Here is a 22,849-nt window from a genome sequence, read left to right as displayed (position 1 = left end):
GCATTGAATTTCATTTCTCATTCTTACAGGTTGCAAGTCCAGTCCATGTACTTGATGATATAAATCACACAAATTAAGGAATCAAATGATCTTTATAGCCAATCATTACTCTGCCCGTGATAGTTCATATTTTTGTTCAAATATTTATCAACTTTCTTTGTAAACATCAAAAGTGCATCTACATTCTAATAACGGCCTTTGGTAAAGTCCTTCAAAAAATTTATTTTTATCCCTTAATCTATGCCTCTTTTCAAATTCATAGTCCAGAAAATCTTTCCCTAACTCCTTCTAAACTTCTCAAGAATGTGCTATTGAAAATGGCCTTAATTTTACATTAAAGTATTTTACATCCTAACTGGCATTATTTTAGAGAAGTGGATAATTTCTACGGCTTCAATATCCTTGCAATGATGCACCAAAAACTGTATAAAACACTTCCAACTGTGACTCAACGTTTTGTGTAAATTCTGAAGATGGTGAAATCCAGAGCAACAGACATAACTCAGCAGGACAGGCGGCATTGATGGAAGTGAATGAACAGTTGACGTTTTGGGCTAACAGCCTTCAACAGGACCGGAACATGCCAGAATAAGAAAATGGAGGGAGGGGTAAGAGGACCCACTGGATGGCAATAGGCAAAACCAGGTGGGTGGTAAACTCATCACTCTTCCTCATATTTGTACGTAAATATCCCAATTGTATTTGCCCTTTCTATCAAACCATCAACTTTAAAGGTCTATTTGTTTACTGATCTTACAGTCAGAATTATGATTTCTACGTCACGCACTGAGTCATCGTAAACATGTGACTAGATTTCAGAAAGCGGGCTGATAATTACTGTCACTTGCCTTGGGTGAACCTCCACTACTAAGCCTTGCAGAGAATTTAGACCAAAATGCTTGTTCTCCAATATAATAGTCCAAAATACTACTTTACAAAAATGTCTGTCTTAAAAGCATTTTGTATGTTTAGGAATATTACGAATATTTGCAGAGATTGGAGGGAAGATACTGAGTGAGCAAATTTGTCCTAGTATATGAAGAAACCAAGTGCCAACAGAACACCCTTTTCATTGGTGTGAGATTATTATTATGTGTTACATATGTAAAGGGGCACATGGTAACATTGCAATTAGCACAATGCTATTACAGCATGGAGTGAAGTTCAGAGTTTAATTCTGGTAACCTCTGTAAGAAAGTTTGTATGTTTTTCCCATGTATACATGGGTTTCCTCTGGGTGCTCTAATTGCCTCCCACAAAGACCAGTCAGTAGGTAACTGGTCATTGTAAATTGCCGTGTGATTAGGGTAAGGTTAAATAGATTGGTTGCTGGGTAGTATGGCCCACTGGGTCAGAAGGGCCTATTGGCAAAACATCTCCAAATAAAATAAAAACACTGATGCTAACCTGTAATGATGGCTGGCACACCCCAGCCAATGGCATAATAGAACCTCATAGCACCATAGTTTATGTTCCGAACTTCAGTCTGCATCCGGTAGATGTGAAGCCATTCCACAAAAATCCAGGCAAAGGTTGCCATAAAAAAATAATGCAGCAAGATGGCAATCACTGTGCAGAGGAACTATGGAGAAAGAAGTTTGGATGGTTAAAACAGTTCATATTAAAAGGATGTATTGGTAACTTCTTACTATGTAACTCACTTTAGTATAATTATTATTTAGATTTCTATCACCTATAAAACTGAGACAAATAACATACAGTTTTTAATACCTCATTATTATCATTTAATTATAAACAGCAAATATTTTGCATTTTGCCAAAGGCAACTGTTCATCTTTTGGGATACATTGAAGCTCAGCAGCTTATTGGAGGGCAAGTGATTTTACAACCTGAGCTGCTGCCCCTTAACTTTGAGACTGCAATTTCATATCCTTCACATAACTCATTCCCATAGTAACTTTCAGAAGTGTCTTAACTTCAACACTTAAAATCTTTCATGAACTGGACTTCTGCAAAGAGTGACTGCCATGATTACTTTAAGCTGAAACAAATTCAGGATTTCAAAGATTGACAGGTATAGCAGCTATAAAGAAGCAAAAAGAAAGATACCCATTGGTAGAAACCAGCTTTAATTTTAAAAGCTCATTATCAAGAGGAAAAAGCAGCTGTGGAAATTAAATTTGTAACAATAGTTTGTTTGAAAGCTTTCAAAAATACTCTGTATTAATGGCTTTAATTCCTAAAGGTAGAAATTTGTATGTATGCCAAGACTGGACTTATTCACATCACAGAGGTTGCATATTCCCATATCCATCAGTCTAACGTTAATTATTGTGTAACTAACTTCAGGACTTCTGACAGGGTTTGCTGGATTCATATTACACTGAACTCACAATATGTGTTCACATACTATGAATATGAGCCCATATTTATAAAATGTGGTCTTGGATACACATTAAACAGCAGAATATTCACATAATCTGTGATTTAGAATTTGAATTCATACAAACAACTCAACGTACAATGATTCCCTAAGGCACGGGTTCCTAACCTTGGTCCACAAATCCCTCTGTGGGTGCATGACATTAAAAAGGTTGCAATCTCTGCTCTAAGGATACATGATTACCATTCCTACAACAGTCAGCATAGTCAAAGACATGATATTCTCTTATCTCCCCCCTCCTTGACAATACAAAGTCTGGAAGCACCTTCTATCAGGCTCAAGGACAGCTTCTATCCTGCTATTATAACAAGATTAGATAGACTTTTGACCTGACAATCAGCCTTTGATTCCTGTACTGCCGTCTCTCTGTAGTACTTTATTCAGCACTCAGTTGTAATGAATTGACCTGTATTAATAGTATGCAATACAGAGTTTCCACTGCACCTCAGTATATATGCCAATAATAAATCAATTTAACAATTTGTATAATTCCACATCAATACAATAAGGAAAGAAATTCCTTCAAAAATTATCAGCCTTGTTTTGCCCAAGCAAAGAAGTCATGTCAGAATGCATGGAAAGGTATAACATGGCTGAAAGGTTCTATCAAACCCTAAATTATATTTTAACATCTCAAATTATCTGAACTCTGAGATTAACAAGTCATAGAATCATGCATCATAGAAACCAACTCTTCAGAATAGTTGGTCTATGCTGAACACTAAGCATCAATTAATGAAACCTCATTTCATTCTCACATATTGCTAGTCATCTACACTCGAGTCAATACTAATAACCAAACAACAAGCTTGCATGATTTGGGATATCACAAAAAATGGAAATACCCAGAGTAACCCATTCAGTCAGAGGAGATTGTACAAATTGCACAGACAACACTAGGAAACAGGATTGATACCAGTATGCAGCACTACTAGCTGCCTACACTGTTGCCCATATTGGGTTAGACATTCCAGTTCCATCTGTTCCAGCTCTCAGTTAACTAATCTGCAGTAGCTATAATTTGAATAAGAAATTTAGAGCTACTCATAATATTCAAAAACTCCGGGCACGAAAGGAAGAGAGTTAGGCATGGGGCTAGCAAACCTGTCCCATAAAAACCAAGAGCTACAGAAATGCCAACAGGAGCTCATTCCTGGGAATGAAAGGAAACACCAAGAAGACTTGATGTACCTCGGGACAACTTGAAAGATGGGTCCAGGACAGAGACTATGGAGAGCAGCAGTCAGCAGCCTATGCCCCTGTAGGGGTGATGGGCTTAACAATAATAATAATAAGAAGATAATAGTCTAAATATCTGAGCTCTCTGCAAATAAAAAAAACTAAAGCTAATCTACAATATCTAACATTAAACAGTACAGGCCCTACAGCCCACGAAGTTGTGCCGAACTTTTAATCTACTCTAAGATAAATCTAATTCTTCTTTCCCCCCAAGTCCTCACTTTTCTTTCATCTATGTGCCTATCTACAAGTCTCTTAAATGTTCTCAATGTATCTGTCTCCATTTGTGTGTTCCATGCACCTATCACTCTGTGTTAAAAAAAAGTAACTGTTCCTGCTATCTCCCTGTACATTCCTCCACTTGCCTTCAAATTATGCCCCTTGTATTAGCCAATTCCGCCCTGGGAAAAGGTATAACTTACACAATGCTCTTGTTCTGCTTGGTTAAAAACTGTCAGCCAAGTTATGTTTTAATTCAATTATCTTTGTTGAAATAATTAATGTATTCCATCTCTATTTCACACACAGTTTGGCAAATGTGTACTATGGCAAAGGTACTATATCGCATGAAACCATATCACAAACTTCAGATGTTTCCTTTGCTGTTCCTGTACAGTATGCATCAATGTTGCATTGCCTTTCATCTGTGCCCTACACCAAAACTTGGTCTGTTCAGGTGGACGTTAAAGATCTTTTGACATCTTGCAAAGAATAATATACAAGTTCTTCCAATATCTCATACCAGCAGTAATGTCTCAACAGCATCACACAAAATAGTATTCTGACTTATTCAGATATCACTTGTGGGATCTTACCATGCTTAAATCTACTGTAGCTTGTGTATATGTAATAGAACTTCAAAAGTAAAACATTATTTAATAAGAACTTTGGGATCTTCCATAATTAGGTATCACATAAAGTCACATTTTTTTACTTTAGGAGATAAAGATGGATTTAAGATTTAGCAAATAATGAAAGTAATAGTCAGCATTTATTTCATTACCCGGTGCAAATGACAACATCTTTGGGATTTCAACACATGCCTAAGGTTCCACAGATACCAAATTCTGTAAGTCGAAGGGAACTATATCATAATTTGAGTGGAAATGGATGGCTGTGACAAACTTTGGTTGTCAAAACTTTAAAATTGGTTTTACTATTTTACAGTCAATAACCATGACTGGATATTTTTAAATTCTCCTTGATTGATAACTTAGATTTTTTAGAATGTGCTTTGATTTTTTGAAAATACTTTATGTTACATCTTTAAAAGTTTTGAAGTTTTTTTTAAATAACATTTTTACAGTTTTAGGAAAGTATGGGGAATTTGCTGTTGATCTATGCAGTGTAAGTTATTTTTGACTCACAATGTGATACGTTTAGTAATACATAAGGCCTTTCTGATGCTTGTCTATGTTACTGAGAATGTTCAAGGTGGTTTCTGCAAATTCCTATTTGGAGGTTGCCAAGGAGAAAGTTTGTCTAGTTCTTAGCCAAAGTCAGCAGTGGTGACCGTTGACCACCAGTAAATGCAAAACTCAATTCAATATGTATGCAAAATCTGATAATTTCCCACTTTTTTAAGTCTTAATAACAATAAATTACCAAGCAATAATATTAGGTACATTGCAGTAACTGTATACGAATAAGTCAAATAGCCAACTAAATTTATTGATACATCTTTGGATTCTCGAATGCTTCTGATGTGTTCATTTAAGCCATGTATACAATATCTTGTACCAGCAGTTATGCATTCAGCAGAAGGGATTTGATGAGTTATGTTTGTAAGTTAAGAACATTTATTACATGCAGCAATCTAAAACAAGAAAAAAAGATCTCTAGATAAACATGAGATACAGAGGCACATATCCCTCCCGAGGATGAATTTTGTGCTGTTTGAAGATTCGATTCTAGGAAGAAATCTTCAGCAATTGGCTGCCTTCCTTACCTGATTTTCTGTTTGATTAATTCCCAACAGGTAGATTAGCTCAGCGGAGAAAATAGCTGCCACAATATTGCAATGGATGCCACGGACATTGGATTTCAATCCATTTAGGCAAGATAGGATGAAGAAAGTGATGAGTAATGCCACGAGAGATACACTGATACTAGAGTAAGTGACGATCGCCAGATTTTCCAGGTTTCCTTCCAGTTGCTGCAGGGACATTACACAAAGGCTGGTTACCCATTGTAAGAACATAAGCAAGTGCAGTTTATGTAGGGACCATTTGATATAAACAAAACTGTTATTTACATTCAAACTCAGATCCTTCCTAGTATTTAATCTTTAGAATGAGACAGAAAAGTACTCCCATTCTAACCAAAATTATAATACGTACTGTAGAAGGGCCTAGGAATGTCTTATTTGAGTATTAAAACTAAACAGCTCATTTTGCACCACAGCATCAGGAGATTAAAGGTGGGAGATTTAGTTGATTGGGAATCTCAAGATACAGTACAGGTATACTATATAAATTTATCCTGAAGTAACATCATTTGTGATTATTTCAGTTTTAGCGAACAGAGGAAATGAAATCACTCGAGAAAAAAGCATAAGCTGGTCAAATATTCAGGCCAACTTGGTTAACAAAACAACTATCTCTAAAGGTAACTGAATATATTGCTCTCATTATTCTATGATCAAAATTTCTGATTTTTACCCTTTTGGTAGCATGTGCCACTGTGTTGGAAAAAATAAAACAGTTGAACATGGTGTGTCTAAATACATTCTTTTGAACACAGACTCCAGATCCAGTTTGCAATGTCTTATCCTGAGACTCAGCAGATCAAAAACAATTAGTATTTGTAACTTCTTGTCCAGTGTGTCAGCACAAGCTTTGCAGTGGTTCATGATGGTAGCTCACCACCACCTTCTCAAAGGCAGTTAAAGAATTGGACAACAAATGCTGGCCCTGCCCTTGATGTTTATTTCCAATAGCACGAAGAAAGAAAAAAATTCAAATATGTCTTAGTCTTCTGAAACCAAAATGACAAGATAAATTATATTTTTACTCAAGGAAAGAAAAAAAAATACACGGCTGGCAATCTGCTTTCTATAAGCATACTGTCCATTTCTTCTGCTTCCTTAACCCTGCCATTTAACACAATAAGTTATACAGAGGTGAACATTTTGTCAATAAACTGTTGTCATAAATGAATGTTCTGTTCTGCGGCTCAAAGTTTTCAAAATAGATAGAATAACTATTAGCTTGTTAATAGTGCTTACCTCACGATTTGAGCTGTCCATTAGAACCCCAAAGATGCCAAGCTGTGAGCACTGACATCGAACGTGTGTGGTGTTTCGGTCAACAAGGTCACAGTCCTTTGCTGTCCAGGTGCCAGATGGTTCAGACCTACATGACAACATAACAAATTTATGAAGTACTTTGACAACTATTATTAATTTAGGTATAGACCCAGCATAGTAGGAATACAAAAATAAGAGGACCTTACTGTATACGCCTTCAAAAAAGATATTATGTTTTAAATTAAAGTTGCACATTTACAATTTCTCTTAACATTCTTATTTCGCGGTATTGCACAGTTGAAATCCAGAGTAGGTTTTTGTGACTGTGAAAATGTGAAACTAATTGCATATTAAGTTGACAGCCTAAAATAGCATTCAAACACATTAGAGTGTTGATAAGCCCATTCACAATATCCTCTTAAATAATTTGTAAACTCGTTAACTGAATTTCAGTTTTCATCAAACACTGGCCATCTGGAATTTCTATCTGGGTTCATCTTATGTTTAATTACACATATATGTCAGATGGAAGCCCCAGAGAAACAGTACTTTCTGACTTTTTCTTGATACACCTAAAAAAATTCCAATTCTGTGAAACTTTGGAAGCAAACCACATTTTTATTTGGTTTCTGTGAATATCACTTCACAAAGATTGGATAATGAAGACTGCAGACACTTAATCTCCTTACCTTACATAAAAATCATAACAAATAGAAACAGAAGCTGATATTTTACCTTAGTTCCAAAACCCGCATAAATACCATTGTTCACATACAATACATGGCAAATAAGCCCCAACAACCTTCATGGGTAGAGAATTTCACCCTAAATTTTTATCCTATGGACGGATGCATGATTTCTTCTTGTCTCTGTCCTGAATATCTTATTTTGAGATAAAGTCTGATACTTCATTTTGAGGCTGTGATGCCTGGCTCTGTTCACCCCAACTAGAGGAAACATCCATCCTTCATCTACCCTGACAAACATTAAGAGTTATACACTTTCTAAAGTAACACCCCTTGATTCTTCTGAACTCCAATCCCAGTCTGCTTAAAATCTCTTCATACAGCAGACCCCCCATCCAGAAATTAATCAGAGAATCTTCAGTGTCTCTCCTTAGTTGTAAGTTTATCCTTCCTAAGGTGGAGTACCCAATCAGAACACAATATTCCAGATGTAACAATTGAGGTAGAATGGCTTTACTCTTCCACGCAAATACTCTTGTAGTAAAGGTCAAAATATCTTTCTAGCTGTTTTCTGAACCTGCATGTCAATTTTTGATGATTTGTATATGAGAAGATCTTAATTCATCTGAACATGAACACCTTTCAATTTCTATTTAGGAAGTGCTCCATTAAAATGGATGACCTCGCACTTTTTCATATGATATTCAATTTGCCATGTCCTTCTGCCATTTACTGTTTCTACATTTATCTCTCTGAACTCTTTACATCTTCTTCACAGATTTGTGTACTTAGCAACCTGGACATAGTATGTCAGTCTGCTCACAGGATAATGTAATTGGTGGAAATGTACACAGTGACTGACGTCGAGTTGGGTTCACTTTAAGAGGTTGGTTTACGTGATGATATAATTACATGAAGTTCAGTTACTGTGCTTTATGCTCATGTTTTGGAGTACAATAAATAAGTTGCTACAGTTTTTCTTAAACATAAAACACCTCACTTCGCATTTTATTTGTGAAAACCTACACTGGTGTCCCGAAAGTTCTAGGACAATTGCAGAGTTATTGAACATAGCGGCCAATGCAATCGCTTTAAAACTGCCCGAGTTTTGGGAGCAAAATGCCATTTGCTTGGTTGCTTGGTTGGCCTAAGTCACGCTGTGAGAATTCTCCGCCAGTAACACCAAACATTTCTATGTGGTGGAGTTGCTCAGCAACTCCACGGCTGCGAGAGTGGTAAGTCTACTTGAACACCAGGCTGAATATGATAAAGACCGAGTGCTTAAAACTTACCTTTTACAGACTTTTGGATTATCACTGAGCGCACCAAACAGTTGGCTGCTTGCCTGGCCTTGGCAATGCTAACCCATCAGAGCTAATGGACCACATGTTGGCTCTGCTGGGAAATCACCATCCTTGTTTTATTTTTAAAAAAACTCTTCATGCAGCAAATGCGTGATCAAGTTCAAAGTTTACAGTGCTAATGCACCGTAAAGGACAATAGGAAGTTTGCTAAAATGGCAGACATCTAAACTCAGACAGGCAGAGGTGCATAATTCTTCCACCTTTCCCTGCCTCAATAAACCTGGTCAGCAAGGCCTCCAAACAGACAACACCAAGTCTGTGTTTTCACCACATTTGCTTTGGTGTGCCAACCACCTTGCAGCTTTGACAGTGCCAGCGCATTGGGACATCAGAGATCTGTGCATACCATGGGTTCCAGCTGCCAGGGACATCTACTGTTCATTACAGACACCCTTGCAGGGGGACGCTTCCTGTGTGACACAGATACTCGAGTGAGTGTGCTGCTGGCACCACCTATTGATGAGAAGGCAAAGATCAACAAAGTCTCACTGGAAGCTGCCAAAGGCAGCGGGTTCCAAACTTATGGGACATGACGGGTAAAGCTATGCTTCAATGGGCGATGTTAAACAGAGGACTACATCCTGGCTAAAGTGGTTAGACCTCTGCTCAGTGCAGATTTCCTACGTGCACAATGACTGTGTCCACGAGCTCTGGCTTGTGGTCGTTAAGGTCTTTGGGTTGTTACCCTGCTCCCCACAATGTCTCTGTCAAATAGATGAACCACAGATTGTGAGTTTACTCAACAGTTGGGTAAATTCTCAAACTTCACCAAGCCTACACTCCCACCATTGGCCACCAGTTCACGTCCATGTACGTAGACTGGACCCAGAAAAGCTGACAACCATGAAGGCTGTTTGACAACATGGAAAGACTCAGCATTGTATGCTGGTCGAATAGCCTCTGGGCTTTACTCCTCCAAATGATCTCTCAGCCTGATGGTGATTGCTGCCCATGTGGCGATTACGGATGCCTTAATGAGGTCACCACCCCCGATCAGTACCCGGTCCCACACATCCTAGACTTTTTGGCAAGCTTAGTCGGAAAGTTAATTATTGTTGACTTAGTTAGGGGCCATCATCAAGTGCCTGGGTACTCGGAGGACATTCCCAAAATGGCAATGATAACCCATTTGGCCTCTGAGTTTCTGTGCATGCTGTTACAGCACAGACTTTCCAATGGCTGATGGACTCTGCATTAAAAGACTTTCTTTTTGTTAATCTGGATGATACATTTGTCATGAGTGCATCCAAATCTGATCTCTGCACACCTTTCAAGCCTTTAAGCTAACATGCTTTGATTATTAACCCTGGTAAATGCCAGTTTTTATGGTCAACCATGACTTTCTCGGCCAATGCATCTCCGCTTCAGACTACGCTGCGGGTAATGTGCATGAACGGCTGGAGGCATATGGCAGCCACTCACCTTCTTCAGCCAGTCGCTCTATCCCCCCTGAAAGGAAGTGCAGCATGTTTGACTATGAGCTTCCAATCAGCATGGTAATCATATTAATAGATATTATATATGCATATTAATATTTGCATCTGATTTTAAGTTATGAACAAATGAGACAACACCAGTAAAAATAAACACAAGAAAGAATGCAGATCTGGAAATCCAGAGCAACACACACACAAAATGCCAGAGAAACTCAGCAGGTCACTCAGCATCTATGGAAATGAATAAACAGTCGATGTTTTGGGCCAAAGCCCTTTTTCAGGACTGGAATAGAAGGGGGGAAGATGTTAGAATAAAAAGATGGGGGGCGGAGGGGAAGGAGGGCAAGTTCGAATGTGATAGCTGAAGCCAAGTGCATGGGGAAGGTAAAGGGCCAGAGAAGGAATCCGATAGGAGAGGAGAGTAGACGATAGGAGAAAGGGAAGGAGGAAGTGACCCATGGGGAAGTGGTAAGCAGGGGAGAAGAGGTAGAAGGCTAGAGTGTGGAATAGAAGAAAAGGGGGAGGGGAAGGGAAAAAAATTATTGGAGGGAGAAATCAATATCCATGCTATCAGGTTGGAAACTACCCAGACAGAATATAAAGTGTTGCTCCTCCATCCTGAGGGTGGTCTCATCTTGGCGCAAGAGGAAGTCATGGACCGACATGTTGGCATGAGAATGGGGATTAAAATGTTTGGCCGCTGGGAAGTTTTGCTTTCTGCGGATGGAGTGGAGGTGCTCGACGAAGCAGACCCCCGCTAATAACAGGGTCCCACCGATGTAGAGGAGGCAGCACGGGGAGCTCGGACACAATAGATGGCCCTAGAAGATTCACAGGTGAAGTGTTGCTCCACCTGGAAGGACTATTGGGGCCCTGGATGAAAGTGAAGGAGGTTGGGAATGGAAGGTGTAGCACTTGGACTGCTTGTAGGGTTAAGTGCTAGGAGAGAGATTAGTTGGTAGGGATAAATGGACAAGGGAATCACTGGGGAGCTGTCCCAGTAGAAAGCATTGGTGGGGGGGGTAGGTAGGTAAAGATATGTGTAGTGGTATGATCCATCTGGCTGAAGCTGCGTAGGATGATGTGTTGGATGCTGAGGTTCGTGGAACTGCAGGTAAGGATGACAAAAGGAACTCTATTACTGTTAAAGCAGCGGGAAGACAGGGTGAGTGCAGACACTGGGAAATGAAGGAGATGTGTGTGAAGGCAGCAACAATGGTGGAGAAGGGTAACCCGGAAGGAAGATATTGCTGATATCCTGGAAAGGAAGGCAACATCCTGGCAACAGATATAGTAGAGGTGAAGGGACTGAGTAAAGGGAACAGTACTTTCACAGGGAACAGGGTGGGAATAAGTATATATTCATGGGAATCTGTAGGTATATAAAATATGTCAGTTGACAGTTTGCCTCCAGAGATGGAGTTAGAGAGATTGAAAATGAGGAGGGAAGTCTCAGAAACAGACCAAGTAAATTTAAGGGCAGGGTGGAAGTTAGTAAAATTGACGAGTTCAGCATGGGTGCATGAAACACCACCAATGCAATCGTCAATGTAGCGGAGGAGGTGTTGGGGAGCTTTACCGGGGAAGTCCAGTGATTTAGGCTAATGTTAAATAGGTGGGTTGCTGGGTAGCATGGCTTATTAGGTCAGAAGGGCCTGTTCTGTGCTTTACCTCTAAAGAAAATAGAAGACCTGAAATAAGGAAATAGAAGTTGTATTTGGACAGAGGAGAGAGAGGGAGGGAGGGGGAGAGGGGAAGAGAGAGAGAGGGGGGAAGAGAGAGGGGGGGAAGGGGGAGAGGGGGAGAGAGAGGGGGAAGAAAGAGAGAGAGGGGAAGGGGAAAGGGGGGAGAGACAGAGAGACACACACACCCTGTGGTATGTCAAATACCAGCTGAACAAGTAGTTTTTGGGGTAACTGCGTCTTTACTGCTGCCTTGCTCACACTGGGGTGCTCGGTGGCAGGTGCTGATGCTTCGTATTTTGCCAGTAGTGGGAGGGGGGATTGTTGCTTGTTGTTCCTTACGCATAGGAGGGAGGGGAGCTGGGGAGACTTTGGGGTCCTAACATTTAACTGTCATTCATTCTTTGGGGCACTACTCTGTTTTCAAATACACATTCTGAAATGCAAAGGAAAAGCATTTCAGAATGTATATTGTATACATTTCTCTGACATTAAATTGTACCTTTGAAACCTTCAATTATTCCCATTCTCCAAATACGTCAAAACATTACCACCCTTTCCGCTTGACAGCCTTCCCTTTTTTTACCATGTTCCTATAAACAGAAAATAATTAGATTTTATAAGTGTCACGCCTATAGCTCCCACCTGACACCAGGCCACATGAAGTACATCAGTGATAGTGGATGTATTTGCAGCACCACTCAGTAAAATTACAAATTACTTCAAGAATGCACACATATTTGAGGGAAATGAGTGCAAGTAAGGGAAATGCTGTTTTTATTATAAATCACTTGGAATTAGTGCAATAGAGTACAAGACATTACAATTAAATTGTAATCTGATAAACATTACAAGATTACAATCACAGGTAGATAGGGTCGTAAAAGAGTACTTTTGGCACATTGACCTTCACAAGTAAAAGTACTAAGTACAGGGGTTCAGATGTTGTATAAACATTGGTGAGGCCTAGTTTGGAGTATTGTATGCTGTTCTGGTCACCTATCTACAGGAAAGATATCAATAAGATTGAAAAGAGTACAGAGAAAACTAAAAAGACATCGTTGGAACTTGATAACTTGAGTTAGAGGGAGAAGTTCAATAGGTTAGGATTTATTCCCTGGAACATAGGAGAATAAGGGCAGATTTGATAGATGTATATAAAATTGAGTGGTATAAATAGGGTAAATGAAAGCAGGCTTTTTCCCTACTAAGGTTTGGTGAAACTATAACTAGAAGTTATAAATTAAGGGTTAAGTTAATAAAGTTGAAATACTTAAGGGGAACCTGAGGGGGACCTTCTTCAATCAGATGGTAGTGAGAGCGTGGAATGAGCTGCTAGTGTAAGTGGTGGATGCAGAGAAATTTGGATAGGTACAGGAGCACATCAGGGACTAGGTAGAATAATAGCTATGCATAGACTAGAGGCACCAAAAGTCCTGTTTCTGTGCTCTGTGATATCCACTGAATATGTAAGTTGTAGGTTTTGCTGAAGGGAACAATGAAAGGATGATGCTAACTGAGAGATGCTGGGAATTCACCTGTTCTAACCTAATCCAGTTTATCTTGGGTTAGAAAAGGTACCGTTATTAATGATGGGAAAAGGTAAGATCGACGTTTCGGACTTTCAGTTAGTCCTGACGAAGGGTCTCGGCCTGAAACATCGACTGTACTTCTTCCTATAGATGCTGCCTGGCTGCTACGTTCCACCAGCATTTTGTGTGTGTTGTTTTAATTTCCAGCATTTGCAGATTTCCTTGTGTTAGCGTTCCTGTGGGCCAAGATGCAAAACACAGTACCAACAGTCATACAGAGCACAAGACACATATAAAATAGCAGTAAGCATACAGTCACACAAAAAACAAATATAATATAACCTATATAACCCATGTCCCTGAGTCCACGAGTCCCTGGATATTGTCAGCAAGAAAAATGGCACAGCAGTCACAGATGAATGCAATCCAGCTTGTCTGCCACCAAGTTAAAAATGGAGGCAGCAGGGAGAACAGCCTCAATTCCGTATGTACACCACACCATATCTTCTCCGGCTTCACCTATCCTGGGCAGCTGCAACAAGTGATACTGCGGCATGAGGCCTAGTCTGCGCAACAACCGAGGTCATGCAGCTTTCTACTGTAGGACTCAAGATGTTCTTGAGGCTGGATGTGAGGCTTCAACATGCATTACTGCTCTGAAACTCCTTGCACCCTGCCCAGACAACTAAAGTTAGTCATTGGGGAAGAGGCTGTTAAGCACTGACCTGAATCCAGCTCAATTAGGTCCAACAATCAACGTTTCAGGCACAGACCCTTCATCGGGACTCCTGATGCATCCAGATGAAGGGTCTTGGCCCAAAACTTCAACTATTTATTTTTTCTCCCACCCCAATCGATGCTGCCTGGCCTGCTGAGTTCCTCCAGCATTTTGTGCGTATTACTTTGAGTTCCAGCATCTACAGATTTTCTCTTGGTTGTCAATTAGATCCAATATTGAGTAGGTACCTATCAATTTGTTTAACAAAATTAAAGAATTCATTTTCTTTTCAGCTTCCCCAGGCACCCTAATGGCGTAGCAAAATGCTGCTGCACTACATCTGTGAAGTGGGAGTTTCCCTTGGAACCATTTTCTACCAATACCTCAGACAAGGAAGCTTGTCAGGGTTTGACATTGACGAGGGTTTGATGACTCTGGACCTGTATTCACTGGAGTTCAGAAGAATGAGGGGTGACCACATTGAGCCTACCGAATACTGAAAGGCCTAGATGGAGTGGAGGTGGAGAAGATGTTTCCAATAGTGGGAGAGTATATGATCAGAGGATACAGCCTCAGAATACACCATCTCTTTAAGGAGGAATTTCTTTAGCCAGAGGATGATGAATCTACGGAATTCATTACCATAGGCAGCCGTGGAGGCCAAGTCATGAGTATATTTAAAACAGAAGTTGATAGGTTCTTGACAGGGCATCAAAGGTTACAGTGAAAAGACAGGAAAATGGGGCTGAGAAGGAAAATAAATCAGCCAAAATTAAATGACAGAATAGACTCAACGGGCATTTACATATCATGACAATTTACTAAGATTGCCCTAAAAGACACAAATAGTTTACAAACAGTGATACTCATCTCCAAAAAACTGATCTGATTAGTAATCTATACCTAATATATGTAGATACAATATAATCTTTCATACTAAAACATCAGAATGGAAAATATTTAAGTACAAATTTCAGAGTGGATTACCACTAATAGCTGCAATAATATGAGCTAATCTTCAATAGAGAAAACAATGTAAATTTATGTTTCAATGAACTGAACAGCAAAATAAACAATAAGTTAATATCATGAGAATAATGTGAATAAGTTGAATAAAACCTCAATTGATACAGTCAAATAATTATGGTAACCCAAGACTAATATATCCAAGACAGTATATATTTTGTCAAATTGAAAGACTCCTATTTTGCACTGAAGCAAAACATCCTTGTTGGTTTTGTTACCATGGCAAAATTAGAATTGTGTTTTGAGAACAGAAGAAATTTCCATTTATGATCTACAAGCAATGAACCTAAACAGTCTAAGTTGCATTATTACCTTTCAGGAAGCGCAAGACGAAGGAACGCATACCAGAAGTGGAGAGAGTGAGCAGATTCAGGTTCCTGTGTGTCAAGATCTCTGAGGACCTAACCTGGTCCCAATATATCGATGCAGTTATAAAGAAGGCAAGACAGCAGCTATGCTTCATTAGGAGTTCGAAGAGATTTGCAATACACTCAGTAACTTCTATAGATGTACCATGGAGAACATTCTGACAGACTGCATCATGCATTGGTAGGGGGTGGGGGGGCTACTGCATAGGACCGAAAGAAACTGCAGAGGGTTGTAAATCTAGTCGGTCCCATCTTGGGTACTAGCTTACAAAGTATCCAGGACATCTTCAGGAAGCGTTGTCTCAGAAAGGCAGTGTCCATTACTAAGGACCTCCAGCACCCAGGGCATGCCCCTGTCTCACTGTTACCATCAGGTAGGAGATACAGAAGCCTGAAGGCACACACTCAGTGATTCAGGGACAGCTTCTTCCCCTCTGCCATCCGATTCCTAAATGAACATTGAACTCTTGGACACTACCTCAGTTTTTTAAATATATATTATTTGTTTTTTGCACGATTTTTAATCTATTCAATATACATATACTGTAATTTATTTATTTATTATTATTATTATTATTATTATTGTATTTTGTTTTTTACTTCTATATTCTGCATCGCATTGAACTGCTGCTGTGAAGTTAACATTCCACAACACATGCCGGTGAAAATAAACCTGACTCTGATAATTAATAGGAAGTTAGTCAGGGAGCACTTTTCCATTTCCTCCATTTAGTTACCTTTTCGGATAGTAAATATATTGGGACAAGCTTAGGCTATTAGAAATACTGATGTATCTTCCAGAAAAAGTGGGAACAATCAACCAAATCACACTTTCATTGAAAGCGTGGAGTGTAGTGCAATACTCTATACATGCATGGGTGAGTACAGCCAGAATACTATGAAGATAGGTTGAGCAAGCTAAGGCCTTTCTCTTTGGAGTGAAAAAGGATGAGAGTGACTTTACATAAGTGTAACAACACGATAGGAGGCATAGTTAGAGTGAATAGCCAGAGATGTTTTCTCAATGCAGAATGACAAACACAAGGGGGCATAATCATCAGGTGATTGGAGGAAAGTATAGGGGGGGGGGCTGTCAGAGTTGTTTTTTTATATACAGAGTGGTGAACGTATGAAACATGCTTCCAGGGTGATGGGAGAGACAGATACATTAGGGGCATTTAAAGGACTCTTAGGCACACGGATGATAGAAAAACATAGGGCTACGTGGGAGGGAAGTATTAGATTGATCTTAGAGTTGGCAAAATATCGCGGGCTGAAGGACATGTTTTGTGCTGTAATGTTCTATATTCCAAAACATCGAAGAATCTCATCACCATCAAGAGCAAAAGTCAGTCTGTTTAGTACCTCGACTCCTGGGCTCAACGTTTACAGCAACATTGGCTGCACCACATGGAGGGCACAAGTCTGGACAGCATCAACAATCGGTTTTTCAGATTCCCTCTGACAATCTGTCATTCTTTCCTGTAGGCTTTGAAAGTTAATTTCTGAAACCCAGCCATGACAAAAAAGGAGGAAAACTTGTTAAGATAAGTATGGATAATTTCTTCTTGCAACTGAAGTTACTTACAGACTTGAATGATTCCATTGCACACATATAGGTTTGCTGCGATTGGTAGTCTCAAGCAGACGAAACTCCAACGTCAATGGTGAGTTTAATGGCCCATGGACAAATGTGTTGTTGTGGAAAATAGAGATAGTTATAATTGGAGAGTTCATCACAGGATGTTTTGGAAGTCTGTAATTCAAGGAAGTTCAATATAACAATAATTATAATACTGGAAGGAATAGAGAGAGGAAAGGCTTCCAACTCTGTTTAATTAATGGTAAAGGTTCTGACTGCTAAATTGAGATAACATTGTATTGGAAGTTCAGCTATGAGATTTCTGTTGATAATTTCTCACTACTATAACTGTAGCTTAATCATTAAAGAGGAGAGAATATTGAAGACCAAGTCTATCCCTGCAAAGTAAAAGTTGTTTCAGTGTAAACACATAATATAGACTCAGTTTAGAAACATCAGATACATTAGACACAATTGATAAAGTGTTCATTGTTGAAGGAGTTGATTTTAGCTCAAAGTTCAGCAATGGTCTCATTTAAGAGTTAACCTGCATGCTTAAGATCTCTTTAAATTAACTGAAGAAATAAACTGTCAATTTTCTGCCAAATATTTATCCTCTAACTTCACCAAAATTGATTGAAGGGATATTGGTGACAGTATTTTGTCAACCTCCTCTCCAATCAATAACATTATAAACTGGCATGAACTCCGGAATTAGCTTCTTGATTTGTTTAGATTGAATTCTACCAGGACCATATCATGCATGACATTGCTTTAAACTAAGTTGAACAATTTAGAAATGGGGGCGGGGGATGGAGGTGTATTACGTTAACGAGAATCAAGGAAACCTCACAGGGATTAGCTAAACCTAGCCCAAAGCATAATGATTGTGGATGAACAAGACCAATAATTACTGTAACAGGGCATCACTGCAGAATTCCTCTGTGCTCTGACCAAGATCCAACTATCTATAGCTGATTTTTAATCACCCTTTACCACATTATAAGGTTAGAATTATGCATTGTTAGGCTTCATCAGTAATTCCTTAGTATAAAACAGACCATGCTATATGCACCAGATCTGGTTTAGGCACGCAAGTGATAAGTAGCTTTTATACAAGACATGTGCCAAGCACTATCTTTAACAACAAGAAGCCTGATTATCTCAGCTATTTAACCACATTATCATTGCAAAATTCCCCTTTAATCCTTTGGGATTATAAATAAACAGAAATGCCACTCTGTGAGCCACATGAATGGTACATGTTATTACAGCACAATAAAAGATGGGTATTTTGCAATGAACACCTCTCTTCTCATTATTTAAAACTTCACTATTATCTACAAGACACAAAGTAGGAGTGCAGTGCACTACTCTATAAATGCAAGGGTGAATACAGCCAGAGCACTATGAAGATAGGTTGAGCAAGCAAAGAACTTTTCTCTTTGGACTGAAGAAGGATGAGAGGTGACCTTATAGAAGTGTACAAGATGATAAGAGGCATAAATAAAGTGGATAGCCAGAGATGTTTTCTGAGGGCAAAATGACTAACACAAGAGGGCTTAATCTTCATGTGATTGGAGGAAAGTATGGGGGGATGTCAGAGTTAAGTTTTTTTATATACACAGAGTGGTGAATGTCTGAAACATACTGCCAGGGATAGTGGTAGAGACAGATATATTAGGGACATTTAAGGGACTCTTAGGCAAGTGGATGATAGAAAAATGGAGGGCTATGTGGGAGGGAAGTATTAGATTGATCTGAAGTGTTGGCGCAATATCGTGGGCTGAAGGACATGTTTTGTGCTGTAATGTTCTATATTCCAAAACATTGAAGAATCTTATCACCATCAAGAGCAAAAGTCAGTCTGTTTAGTACCTCGATTCCTGGGCTCAACATTTTACAACAATATTGGCTGCACCACTTGATGCACAGCAATAATTTGCTATGACTTTTTTTGATACAACTCAGATATTGGGGAAATCTATTATCCACAAGTTGATCAAAAAATCTCAAAATTAGTTCTTTTATTATTTTGTAATCAATATTTGAATACTCTTAATATTGAGATATATCAATTGCTGAAATGGGGTCAGAGAGTGCCAGAGGTCCATGAGTGTCAGGGAGTAGGAGTGAGTCCCATTGCTATTACAAAGAAAAAAGGTCTTAAGGTGGATAAGTCAACTGGACCAGATGGACTACATCCCAGAGTCCTGAGAGAGATTGCTTAAGAGATAATGGATGCATTGGTCAGGATCTTTCAAGAATCACTTGATTCTGACATATTCCTGGAGGATAGGGAGATTGTAAACGTCATTTTACTCTTTAAGAAGGGAGAAAGGTAATTATAGACCAGTTAGCCTAACCTCAGTGGTTGGGAAAGTGTTGGTGTCTATTATTAAGGATGAGATTTTGGGGTACTTGGAGACTAATAATAAGACAAAGTCTGTGAAGGGAAATCTTGCCTGACAATTCAGTTAGAGTTCTTCGAGGAAGTAACAACAAGGTGGACAAAGGAGAGACAGTGGATGTCATTTACTTGGATTTTTAGAAGGCATTTAATAAGGTACCACACATGAGGCCGCTTAACAAGATAAAATCCTACGGCGTTACAAGCAAGGATAGAGGCTGACAGAGAGGAGGCAGTGAGTTGGAATAAAGGGGGCCTTTTCTGGTTGGCTGCCAGTGATTAGTGGTGTTCCTCAGGGGTCAGTATTGGGACTGCTAATTTTCACATTGCTTGTCTATTATTTAGATAATGGAATTGATGACTTTGTGGCAAAGCTTGCAGATAATATGAAGATACATGGAGGGGTAGGTAATGCTGAGGAAGCAATATGATTGCAGCAGGAATTAGACAAGTTGGAAGAATGGGCAAAAAAGTGACAGATGGAATACAGTGTTGAGAAATGTATGATGATGCATTTTGGTAAAAGGAACAATAGGGCAGACTATTATTTAAATAGGGAGAAAAATCATACATCAGAAGTGCAAAGGGATTTAGGAGTCCTCATGCAAGACTCCCAGAAGGTTAATTTACAGGTAGAGTCTGTGGTAAAGAACGCAAATGCAACGTCGGCATTTAATCCAAGGGGAATAGAATATAAAAGCCAGGAGATAATGCAGAGCCTTTTTAGACACTAGTCAGGCCACACTTGTATTGTCAAGAGTTCTGGGCCCCATATCTCAGAAAGGATGTGTTGTTATTGGAGAGAGTCCAGAGGAGGTTCATGATTCTGGGAGTGAAGGAGGTTAACATATGAGGAGCGTTTGGCAGCTTTGGGCCTGTACTCACTGGAATTTCAAAGTGTGCAAAGGGATCTCATTGAAACCTACGGAATGTTGAAAGGACTATATAGGATGGATGTGGAGAGGATGTGTCCTTTGATAGGGGTATCCATCAAAATTGAGGGGTGACCTTTTAGAAATGAGGTAAAGAGGAATTTTTTTAGCCAGAGAGTAGTGAATCTGTGGAATGCTCTTCCACAGACTGTGGTGGAGGCCAAGTCAGTTGGTATATTTAAGGCAGAAGTTAATAAGTTTCCTGATCGGTCAGGGCATCAAAGGATTTGGTGAAAAAACAGGTATATGGGGTAGCGTGGGATCCAGGATCAGCCATGATGGAATGGCGAAGTAGAGTCGATGGGATGAATGGCCTAATTTTGCTCCTATGTTTTATGGTCTTATGGGACAGCATGGGAGCATAGGGATTAGTGTGATGTTATTACAGCTGGCGTCAGTGTTTGCGTGGGTTTTCTCTGGGTATTCCAGTTTCTTCCCACAGTCCAAAGATGTACTACTTAGTAAGTTAATTTGGTGAATGTAGTTTGTCCTGTGTTTAGGCTAGGGCTAAATTGGAGGTTGCTGTGTCACATGGCTTGAAGGGCCTAATTCTGCACCATATCTCTAAATAAAAAAATAAACATATCAAATGTTGAAATCATACCTTACGTTACGGCGATCTGTGTTGTATCGTGCAGGTAGTAAGCTACCTAATGTCCTATAAATGAGGAGGATCAGAATAGTCATTGTGGGCTCAGGCTCTGGCAAAATCCGTTGGTGTAAGACTTTACTAGTTTCATTCCGCACATGGATCTCCATGTTGGAGGTAGGTGCAACTGTGTAGATATAAGAGGTAAATTTAAATCTGACAAAAACTGCAAGAGCAGAAAATCAATGAAATAGTTCTCAAGGGTTCAACAATGGTCACACTTAGTCACTGAAAATTTCCATCATACAAACAATTGTATGAAATATCAGGTCCATAACCTTTTATCATTCAGGCTGTTCCCCAGGGAACAAATGGGTTCTAATACATAGACACCCATAAACTGATTTTGTCTGTAAGTCAGAAAATACACAAAAATGACTTGATGTGCATCTGTATTGTAATGAATAGTATCAAATCAGGTAAGATTGATGACAACGGACAGAGTGGAAACTAGCTTTGCCTTTTAGACAAAAGGAGGTATGTTCCTACTTCAAATTTTTGAAATTAATAATATCATTTGTATGTAATGTGTTTGTAACTTGAGGATGGCCTGCATTTAGCTGAACTGTACTGTTGAGAAGTGATGAGTGGTAGCAGTTAACACAATGCTATTACAGCTCGGGAGTTGCTGGCAGTGTGGCTCAAAGTGCCTGAAAGGTCTATTCTGCACTGTATCGCTAAACAGACAAAATGGTAACTTTGTTGCTCTCTCTATAGACTCTATTTGACCTATTTTTTGGCTTTTCTACTTTTATTTCAGATTTCTAGCATCAGCAGTATTTTTCTCTTCTACATTGGTATTATGTATTACTTATGGAATCTAATCAACATTTGCTTGTCTGCATTCTCTATTATCCACATCAATCATCAGTATAGATAGATAGATACTTCAGTGTCACAGTAGCATTACAAGTGCACAGATATACAAATATTCGAAGAGAAGTATGAAAGAATAAAAAATAAGTTACCTCAAACAGTCTACAGGAGGGGGCATCAATTCTCCAGCTATAGGTTCACTCAATATGGAGCCTAATGGCTGAGGGTAAGAATGACCTCATATAGTGCTCGTTGGAGCAGCACATTTGTTTTGGTTTGTTACTAAAAGTGCTCCTCTGTTCAGCCAAGGTGGCATGCAGAGAGTGAGAAACATTGTCCAGAATTGCCAGGATTTTCTGTAGGGTCTTTTGTTCTACCATATGCACTTTTTCTGGAATTCTATTGCTGAAATTGCAAAGACATTTGTTAATTACCTTTTACTTTCGATGGCAATAGAACAGATGTTGGCAGTACAACATGTGTCTGTGTATCCCACACAGACTGGCCACGGAAGAGTCCGCTGTGATATCGAGGGAATCGCTTTCTTGCTTTAATGCCGTTCTCCACATGATCAATTGTTAGGACTAAAATAGAAAACCATGATGAAGTTTAATACTAGAGTAGGGATACAGTAAAATTCATTTTGCTCAGCCTTAAGCTTTCAATATTAGGAGATATAAAGACAAACATTTTATACCTACATAACTTTGAACATATAACCTTTAAAATATATTTTTATAGTAGTTTTATGTAGGATT

General features: G+C 39.2%; 1 protein-coding gene across 1 annotated transcript in view; it reads right to left on the bottom strand.

Moving 5' to 3' along the window:
* Nucleotides 1–22,849, bottom strand: part of LOC132377873 (cadherin EGF LAG seven-pass G-type receptor 3-like) — a 511,939-nt gene that overhangs the window by 210,004 nt on the left and 279,086 nt on the right. Inside the window, exons 20-25 of the mRNA XM_059944310.1 lie at nt 22,526–22,675; nt 21,231–21,402; nt 17,291–17,458; nt 6,870–6,996; nt 5,592–5,798; nt 1,408–1,582 (exon numbers count right to left, since the gene is read on the bottom strand). Of these exons, the coding sequence (XP_059800293.1) occupies nt 1,408–1,582; nt 5,592–5,798; nt 6,870–6,996; nt 17,291–17,458; nt 21,231–21,402; nt 22,526–22,675 (999 nt within the window). The remainder of the gene's footprint in view (nt 1–1,407; nt 1,583–5,591; nt 5,799–6,869; nt 6,997–17,290; nt 17,459–21,230; nt 21,403–22,525; nt 22,676–22,849) is intronic.

This window comes from Hypanus sabinus, chromosome 19, assembly GCF_030144855.1.
Source record: "Hypanus sabinus isolate sHypSab1 chromosome 19, sHypSab1.hap1, whole genome shotgun sequence".
Taxonomy (NCBI): Eukaryota; Metazoa; Chordata; class Chondrichthyes; order Myliobatiformes; family Dasyatidae; genus Hypanus; species Hypanus sabinus.
The sequence above is the reverse complement of the archived record's forward strand: the minus strand, read 5'-3'. Positions and strand labels throughout refer to the sequence as shown.